This window comes from Octodon degus, unplaced genomic scaffold (genome assembly GCF_000260255.1).
Source record: "Octodon degus isolate 3935 unplaced genomic scaffold, OctDeg1.0 scaffold00246, whole genome shotgun sequence".
Lineage (NCBI taxonomy): Eukaryota > Metazoa > Chordata > Mammalia > Rodentia > Octodontidae > Octodon > Octodon degus.
The window spans coordinates 1,576,759-1,586,824 of NW_004524822.1; the positions used below are offsets into that span (position 1 = coordinate 1,576,759).

The following is a 10,066-nucleotide window of genomic DNA, read 5'->3' on the forward strand; positions in this document are numbered from 1 at the left end:
CCCTGAGTTTCAACAATGTGGAATTATGTTATGGTTATATGAGACAGAAATCTGCTGTAATTCACCAGGCTGAGGTCATAACATCATGGCCTTGGTTTCTTTTTTGGAGGGTGCAGGGAGAATCCCTTTCCTTTCCTTTCCTTTCCTTTCCTTTCCTTTCCTTTCCTTTCCTTTCCTTTCCTTTCCTTTCCTTTCCTTTCCTTTCCTTTCCTTTCCTTTGCTTTGCTTTTCTTTCCTTTCTTTTCCTTTGCTTTCCTTACCTTTTTCCATTTATGTATTTGGTACAGGGTCTCACTACACAGCTTGGACTCAGTGATCCTCTTGTTTTCAGCCTCCCCAGCACTGGGATTACAGGTGTGTGCCATCCCGCATGGACTGGTCACCGGCTCAGCATGTCTGGGGGTGGGGCTGGTGAGGCATGTGACAATGGGAGTTGAAACCTGTCCCTGCCCTTGCCAAAGCAGTTGCTTAGTCCACTGAGCTATCTCACTGGCCTTCCATTGTCATTTTCTGAAATGTTACTCCAGTTTCCCTCAGCAAGCTTGATGATCAGGGTAAGCATACAGGCCAGGAATGTAATGAAGACCTCAAAGAAGTAAAACTTACTTGAAGTCACTTGTAGTTCTAAGATTTAAAACATGTACATGAGAATGTCCCCTTGGCATGCCCTACTTTAAAACACATCGACACTTGTGGTGCTTGCTACTCAGGTAGCCCTTGGGGATTATGTTTCACAGGCTGAGCTTGCAGTACTAACTTGTGGCCTACTTTTTTCAGAAAACACTGGTGCAGATATTGTGGCCAATCAAGTGTTGATGAAAATTTTAAAAAATCTCTCTGCCTTCTTATATTCTGCTCCTGGTAAACCTACTTGTGTCATTTTAAAAGTAATTTCATATTTCTGTTCTGATGCACAGAGTCTTGGCAAGAAGCAGGTGTGGCAAGCTGACTCTTTTGCAAGTTTTCTGTGTCTCTTTTGTTCAGTACTTTGTAGCCTCAGAATTAATTCCAAATACATAAAACACATTTTTATTCAGAAAAATATCAATAAAAAAATGGGATGAAGGAAAGGAGCCCAGTGCCCTTATTTGATGGTTTATAAACTAGTCTTGAAATGTAGGTGTAAACTAACATTATCTGGGTAATTCATTTATATTTACTGACTGTTTGATTATTATTATTTTCTATCCCTGCTTCTGTCCTACCAGCTAAAGACTCAGAAAGAAAGGCTGGAGAGCAAGGAGTTGCACATGAGTCTCCTCCGTCAGAAAATCGCCCAGCTGGAGGAGGAGAAGCGGCTGCGCACAGCCTTGGCTGTGGAGAGGGACGAGGCCTGTCTCACCATCAGAAGGCTGGAGAAGAAGGTGGAGAGGATGCAGAAGGAGCTGAGTGCCTTTCGCCAATCCAACATGGAGCTCAAAGCCAAACTGGCGGACACCAATGAGCTTAAGGCAAGTGTGGAGTCCATTCCCTTCTCCTCCTCCTCTTCCTCCTCCTCCTCTCCTCCTCCTTCTCCACCTCCTCCTTCTCCTCCTCCTCCTCCATCTCCTCTTCCTCCTCCTTCTCCTCCTCCTTCTCCACCTCCTCCTTCTCCTCCATCTCCTCTTCCTCCTCCTTCTCCTCCTCCTTCTCCTTCTCCATCTCCTCCTCCTCCTTCTCTTCCTCCTCCTCCCCCTCCTCCTTCTCCTCCTCCCCCTCCTCTTCTTCCTCCTTCTCCTCCTCCCCCTTGTTCTCCTTCTCCTCCTCCTCCTTCTCCTCCTCCTTTTCCTCCTTCTTCTCCTCCTCTTCTTCCTCCTCCTCCTTCTCCTCTTCCTTCTGCTTCTCCTCCTTCTTACTGCACAGTCTTACTGCAATGTCTTACTGCATAGTCCAGACTGGCCTTGAACTCACTATGTAGCCCAGGCTGGCCTCAGACTCACAGCACTCCTTCTGCCTCAGCCTCCTGAGTTCTGGGATTACAGGCATGTGCTGTCACACCAGACTCCATCCCCTTTTGTATTTGTCTAGTTACCATCAAAGTTTATGCAAAATATGAACAGCTTATTGTCAAAATAACAAGAGGGATGAGGAGGAGTTCCTGTTGTTTTTAGAGTTATGGGAAAAATGTGAGAATTACATAAATCAGAATACTATGCTAATTTATTGTGCCTTTGACAGTTCAAGGAGATCATCACTATCATCACTAAGGTGTGAAATGTAAATCCAGAAATGCAAATGTTTTTTTCAAGATGCAGGTAGACATATATTAGAAATGATAGAGGGATTTATCAGATAGGAATTCATTTTGGAAGTGTCTGCATATGTGCCTCGTGTGGTGTCCACACCTGCAACCCCAGGACTCTGAGAGGCTGAGGAAGGACAGTTGTAAGTTCAAGCCCAGCATGGGCAATTTGGCAACACAGAGAGGTGCTGCCTCAAGATTGGAAAAAGAAGAGGGGCTATCTGGCTCCGTGCTAAGGTGCTGGATTGGAGTACAAAACTGTAAAGGGTCATGAGATGTATTTCCTGGATTCACAGTGTTCAACTTCTAGTGAATACAAAGAAGAAAGAGATCAAAGTGTACAGGGATTTAATAAGAGCAAACCATGTGCATGCACCGCTGTCAGTACCACGTCAGTTATCCCGCACACACACACCATCCCTGGTAGATGGGCATACCACAAACCAGCAGAAAATAACATCCTTGCTCTTAGCAAACTGACTTTTGGAGTGTCTGTGAATCGGGTAACAGACCAGTAGGGAACAAGGTCCAGCTGCTCCTCGGACAGGTGGAGTGGGCATTTTCCTGCTGTGTTTTCCCTTCTAGGTCCTTAGCTTTTCCCCTGGCTGGCTCAGCTGTGACAGGGACATATTTGAATACAAGGAGAGCATCTGATGGGGGAAAGTGGGTGGGTCAATACCAGTGCCCAGCTTAGGCTTGGAGAATGGCCGTGCAGTGTGATAGAGTAGGTAGAAGCCCTGAAGCCAGCCTCAGTTGCTCTACCCTGAGTGGCAGCAGAAGTGGGGGGCCCAGGTGGTGGCCAGATACCTTGGAGTCTGCAGTTCTACTTGGACGGTGGGAGTGTGGATGATCACTGAAGATGGAGCTCACGAAGGGTGGGACCCACAGGGCAGTCACTGAAGCTCTGATCTAGTAGCAGTTACGGCCAAGCATTGGGTTTGCAAAGGCCGCTGACAGAGCCTTGCTTCTCCTAAGGGAGTGCTCACTGTGGCCACAGAGGGTGGGTACTGCCTCTGAGGAGGACCCCCCTTCTTTGTGTGGTCCTACCCGGTTGGTCGAGAGAGCTCTGCCTAATGCCTGTAGGGCTTGAAATTCACCTGACAGAAAATTTAGACCTTCCAGGGAAGCCAGAACATCAGATTTTAAATTTAATCACCTTTTCTTTGGTGGCCTTAAGAGAATTGTGCACCAGATTTAACAATTTTGCCCTGGGGAAGCACCTGGACACTGCCTCGTTCTTGTGGGAGGCTCAGTAGCATGTCAGTGGCTCAGTCGTGCTTGTCGCCACTTCTGTTGTGCTCAGAGAAGTGCCCTCAGGAGCATTGTGCGTGTAATCCCAGCACACCCAGGCCGGAGGCAGAGGGATCTGAGCCAAACTGGGAAATGTAGCAAGACCTGGCCTCAAAAGGAAAAGTAAAATGTAAAAGGGCTGGGATGTTGTTCAGTGAAAAGACTCAAATCTGTTGCTGAGAAACAGAGAAAGAAGGAAAGGAAGGAAGGAAGGAAGGAAAGAAGAAAGAAAGGGAGCAAAGAAAATGATCAGTCCCACCCTACCCCACATCCACCCAGCCCTGCTCTGGCTTTTGCTTCAGTCCTGTGGCTCGGTTCCAACCTCCACTTCTTGCTCTTGCTCTTCTCTACAGCAAGAGTTCACGCAGCCTGCCGGATTGCAATAAAAGTCTCAGAGTTTTCAGAAATTCCTCGCAGTAGTCTTCTCACTGGGACGTGGCTGAGCCTGCTTGTAACTCTCCACGCTGTGTCCCGTCACCTTGAATAGATGGCCCACTGCAGAGGTTTTTGCCCATTTGGCAGTGGGAGGCTGAACGTATCTCTTCTACTAGTGCAAGGCTTTAAATTCAGCAAGCCCACCCCAGAAACTTCCCACCTTGCTCAGTACTTTTTCTGCAGCAGTGAGACAGTCGTCCTGTGAAGGGGAATCTCTTTGTTTAATGGGAAGTAACTGTCTTAACAATAGCTATTCACTCAAGTCACGCAGTGCACTCAAGCTGTAACATGTTTGAGAGTCTAAACACATAATATGTGATTGGAACAGTATATTTATGTAATTTGTAAATAAGTACACATTAAAGCTCAAATTGTTTTTCTTTATAGGACGTGTCAGTTACAGTCCTTTCCCAAATTTCTTCTTGTGAGAAATTTAAATCTCTAGGATTGCAAGAGTAGTATAATGCATATCCTTTTCCTGTTCATATACTTTGTTAGCATTTTATTAATTTTTAATTTTTCTCTAATATGAGGAGAGGAGAGAGGAGAGAGGAGAGAGGAGAGAGAGAGAGAGAGAGAGAGAGAGAGAGAGAGAGAGAGAGAGAGAGAGAGAGAGAAAATGATTTAGCATAGTTTTTTGGTGTAGTGACACCCAGGCTTGTACCCTGGATAGAATATAAAAGAAAAAGGAGCTCTCTCCTTTTGCAGGCCATGCCATGGATGGTGTCTCCTCTGCCATGCTGCTGTGCCTTGGAGCCAGCCAACTATGAAATGAAACTCTACAAACTGAGCTGAAATAACCTTTTCCTTCTTAGATCTATGGGTGTCAGGTATTTTGTCCCAAAAATGAAAAAGTAACTGAGATATCGTTTAAGAGAAAATGATGAACATCTTGACACTTCACCTCTAAATACTTTCCCATGTATTTTTAAACAAGGACATTCTTCTCTCTCACCACAGTGCAATCAGCAAACCCAGGAATTCTCACTGAGATAATACTCTGATACACTGGTGTCTAACATATAGTCCTTGGCAAACTGGGATCCATGAATGATCTTCCAGGCCAGCCCCACAGACCTCAGCTTAGTAGGTGGTCTTTCCTTGTCTCCAGTGCTTGCTCTACTAGCATCATTTCATCGACCCCAGTGCAAAGTTCTGCCCCTGGTGGTGGCATCTCATTTTCGGTGTATTTCCAGAGCTGTGGCACTTGTTCTTATGCATTCCCAATAGCAAGTTCTATGGTTACTGTCAGTTCCTAAGATGTTTCGTCTCCCTGGGATGGAGCTGGTTCTATGACAATGACCTGTCCAAGCATGTCTGTCTCCGAAAGTGTCTGGTTTAGTCATAGTCTGCTATAACAAAATAGGGAACATAAACTGGATGGCTTACAAAGAACAGAAATTTAGTTCTTGCCATTCTGGAGGCTTGGAGAGGGCTAGCAGATTTCATATCTCGTGAAGGTCTGCATTGTGGTTCATAAATGGCAGCTGGCTATGACCTTGCAGGGTGCAGTGGTCAAGGGAGCCCCATGGGACCTCTTTTATAAAGAGCTTTCATTGTAAGAGCCCCCTATACCCTATACTTCTTCTTTTTTTTTTTTACTTCTTTTTTTCCCCCAAGCTTTATTGATAAACAGATAGCAATGAGACAGTTTCAAATCAAATCGGAAGTACAGTTTCAACAAATAATACACTGCATATATTCTTCTTAGTGGTTAATTGCTGTACAAGATGCGGACTTGTGATCCTATTTACAAACACCATTAGAACAAATCATTCTATTCATTAAGAGAATGCAACTATATATCTATCCCAACCACTTTGAATACACAAATAAAAAATGGACATTCATAGGTATACCCCATTTTTTCTAAGTTCCGTTATTGAATATAGGTGTGTAAACTCAGCAAAATATTCTAAAAGAGTCCAGTAGCCCATAATAGCATTGGGTCTTCTGTTTAACTGGCAATGTCAGAAATTATTGACTTGAGTCCCCCACAGCTCAACTTAACAGCATGGCTTTATTTCCTATATTTCGTCTTCATACTTTTCTACTGGATGGTTAAGACCAAGGTAAAGCAGGACCTATGCAACAAGAGTTGTAGCTTTTTGGTCTGAGAAGGTCAGTGAAATGCCCTCAGGATTTATCCTGAGATCCTGTACCTCAGATTGTAGAACCTTTGTCAGTGTCAGCCATGTGGATGAGTCACGGCCATTGCTTGGCCAATGTGCTCTCTGTGAAAGCCTGAGAGAGTGTCTTCTCCCCATGTGACTCTCCTTAGGCACACTCTACGTCATCGATCACTTTCCTCTTTGGCCCCATAATCTTCTTGATCAGAAAATTTGGGACACTACCGAGGTACATGACGTTACAGTACAAGTTCTCATATGTCCTGAGTCTTAATTGACCGTAGAAGACTAGGGCCAAAATGTTGGCTTTCCTTGTAGCCCTCCTTTTTCTCTAATTTTGGTCTGCAAACTTAGGTTGTTAACCATCCTATCAAGCTTAACCTCACTATCTCACTGCATTTCAAACATCTTAGGCACAATAAGGAACTACCCTATACTTCTTAATATCAAGTTTAATTTCTAGCATGTAGCAGAGTTCAACATATGAATTTTGGGGAACACATGCATTGAAACCAAAGCAAAAGGAATTCAACTTCCTAGGAAGTTGTGTGTGTTCTAGTAGGTAAACACTGGTTGTTAATTTGTAGTTTACGAGTTCAGCATGTATTCAACCCAGGTTTCCTTAATTTACTGAAGTCACACAAGATGGTTTCCTGAGCAGTCATATCTCATCTACGCCATGTCCCATTTCCAATCTGGAATAGCGTCTACACCTCCTCCGACTTTGCAGTGGGATCAGAAGAACATTCAGGGCTGAGATCAGGCCAACTTGTGTTCCAGGTCAGGCACTCAGCCGCAGGGGAGGTGCACAAGCCCAGGGCAGGGTGGAGCTGTCAGGGCGGGGTCCACACACGATCCACCTCGGTGAGCTGCCAGAACCCCTCGTTAGGGAAAAACCAGCAGCACAACAGCTAAGTAGTCATTCTTACCTCTGTCATTACTCAAAAAACACCAAACCAAACCAACTCTTCCCAAACAACACAACACACACACACACACACACACACACACACACACACACACACGCACACATCCACACATGCAAGTGGCTCTCATTTATCAAGAGCAGCAACAGTTGAAAGCATCTCTCCCCAGTGCCTCTTTGTCATTACATCGCCGTGTGGCCTGGGCCTCCAGTCTTCTGTCCAGCATGTAGTTGCCTGGGCTGTGCGCTTCCCCTCCCGCCAGCCTCAGATGTCCTCCAGTTCTTTCTGATGTGTGGAACCATACAATGTGCAGTTGTCTGTAGTTGGCTTCTGTCCTTCGGCACGGTCCCTTCAGTGTTCATCCATGCTCTCCCAGTCAGAAGACTCATTATTTTTATTGCTGACCAGCATTTTATTGTGCAGCTCTATGTTTTCCCATTTATCACTTGATGCCTATTTGGGTCATTTCTAATTTTTTGGCAATTATGGATAGTACTTCTATGAGTATTTGTGCATACGTTTCTGTGTGGGCATGTTTTCCAGTTCTTTCAGGCCTGCATTGAGGAGTGGAATTGCTGAATCACATGGTGACCCATGTTTAACATTTTGAAAACTGCCAAACCGTCTTCTGAAATGGATTTCCTCTTTCCCATTTCAACTAGTAGTGTCATCAGTTTGAATTTCCCGCCACCCTTTTTGTTTTTTTTAAAAAATTTATTTATTTATCCATCTATCCATTTATGTGTGTGTGGCCAGCTCAGCCCACCAGGAGGCGGGGTGGCCGGATTGTGGTGCTGGGGGATCGAACCATGGTCCCTGTGCTTCGCCAAGCTTGTTCCAAGTAGGTGCTTTAGACCACTGAGCCATCTCACCAGCCCCAGCCCGCCACACTTTTTGGAGCTGGTTGTTGACTCTCATTTTTATTTTAGCCATCCTAGTGGGTTTCGGTGTTGGCTCATTTGTATTTATTTTGAAAGTCATTTAAAGGTGGTTTGGGGGCTGGTGAGATAGCTCAGGGTCTCAAGTGCCTGCTTAGGCAAGTTTAGGCAAAGCGCAGGGACTGTGGTTCCATCTCCCGGCAATGCATGCCTTGCCAGCCCTGCCCCCAGGGCAGGCTGAGTGGACTCCCCCCCCCCAAAAAAAAAAAACAAACAAGCTGGTGTGGTGGTGTATGTCTGTAATCCTAGCACTCCAGAGTGAAAGGTGGGACCATTGCCATGAGTTCAAGGCCAGCCAGAAATACATAGCAAGACCTTGTTTTAAAAAGAAGAAAATGGTCATTTAAGAATATTTGTGTTTGTACAAAACTGCTTCACATGCCCTAATTTCATTGTGTTGAACTAAACAGAACATAAGTTTTGCCCTCCAAGCCATTCCTAAGCTTACATTCTAGGGAATGAAGAGTGTTCACACTGCCATACAACAAACACCACCATCCATTTCCAAACCACTCAGAACCCATCAGAGAGAGGCTTCTAGGCCCCTTTTCTCAGACCCTGATAATTTTTTGTTCTGTCTCTATGAATTAGTTTCTTTTAGGTAACTCATTTAAATAGAATGATATAGAATTTGCTCTTTCATGTCTGGTTTAGTTCATTTAGCGTAATGTTTGGGAGAATCACTCATGCTGATTGAGCCAGAATTTCATTCCTTTTTCATTTATTTATTCATTTTTTTTAACTGAAATTCTTTCCTAAGTAGCTCTGGTGTAATCTTTTTTTTACCATAATTTTATTGAGAAACAAATAGCAATGAGATGTTTTCAAACCAAATTGGTAGGACAGTTTCAATAATTAACACATTGCATACATTCTATCTAGTGGTTAATTGTTGTACAAGATGAGGACATGATATCCTATTTACAAACACTATTAGAACAAATCCCTCTATTCATTAAGAGAATGTAACTATATATCTGTCCTAACCATCTACACAGATACAAAATGGACATTCATCTGTATCCCCTTTTTTTGTTTAGTTCCGTTATTTGAATATTATAGGTGTGTAAACTCAGCAAAATATTCTAAAAGAGTCCAGTAGTCCATAATAGTATTGGATCTTCCGCTTCACAGGCAATGTCAGAAATTGTTGACCTGAGTCCCCTACAGCTCAACATAACAACATGGCTTTACTTCTCATACTTCATTTTTATACTTTTCTACTGGATGGTTAAGACCAAGGTAAAGCAGGACCTATGCAATAAGAGTTGCAGCTTTTGGGTCTGATAAGGTCAGTGAATTCTCCTCAGGATTTATCCTGAGACCCTGTACCTCAGATTGTAGAACCTTTGTTAGTGTCAGCCATGTGGATGAGTCATGGCCATTGGTTGGCCAATGTGCTCTCTGTGAAAGCCTGAGAGAATGTTTTCTCTCCATGTGACTCTCCTTAGGCACACTCTACATCATCAATCACTTTCCTCTTTGGCCCCATAATCTCTTTGATCAGAAAATTTGGGACACTACTGAGTTACGTGACATTACAGTACAAGTTCTCATATGTCCTGAGTCTTAATTGACCTTGGAAGGCTAGGGCTAAACTGTTGGCTTTCCTTGTGGCCCTCCTTTTTCTCTAATTTTAGTCTGCAAACTTAGGTTGGTAACCCTCCAGAAGAGAAGCTTATTATTATTACCATACAAACTAGGCTGTTAAGCTTAACCTCACTATCTGTCTGAATATTAAACATCTTAGGTATAACATGGAACAGGTATTTTTCATCAAGTATTGATATGTTGAACTTTAAGTCCCTACAGAATATGTTGTAAAAACATTTAAAAATTAGAATATATTTAAAAAAATAGTCATAAAGAATCATATAATTTTATGTTTACACATAAGTCCAAAAATCTAACCATGTACAACGTTGAAGTAGGACAGTCCCACAACATTCCTTTTCCTGTCTCTTGCCTTCATTCACCACCCCCTTCTTTTTGAACAATCATTTACCTGAGACACAGCACAGCAGCAACTGGCATGCCATGACCAGCAGCACCACTATTCAGAAGACCAGAATGACAGGCACTCCAAGCATGAAACTACTATTACAAATTACCATCTGCAGTGCAGTT

The 10,066-nt window shown here is 43.7% G+C and overlaps 1 protein-coding gene across 1 annotated transcript in view; it reads left to right on the forward strand.

Annotated features, from left to right (window-relative positions):
• Ccdc170 (coiled-coil domain containing 170) overlaps nt 1-10,066 on the forward strand; it is a 141,712-nt gene that overhangs the window by 120,660 nt on the left and 10,986 nt on the right. The window contains exon 9 of the mRNA XM_023706237.1: nt 1,209-1,451. Coding sequence (XP_023562005.1) covers nt 1,209-1,451 — 243 coding nt within the window. The remainder of the gene's footprint in view (nt 1-1,208; nt 1,452-10,066) is intronic.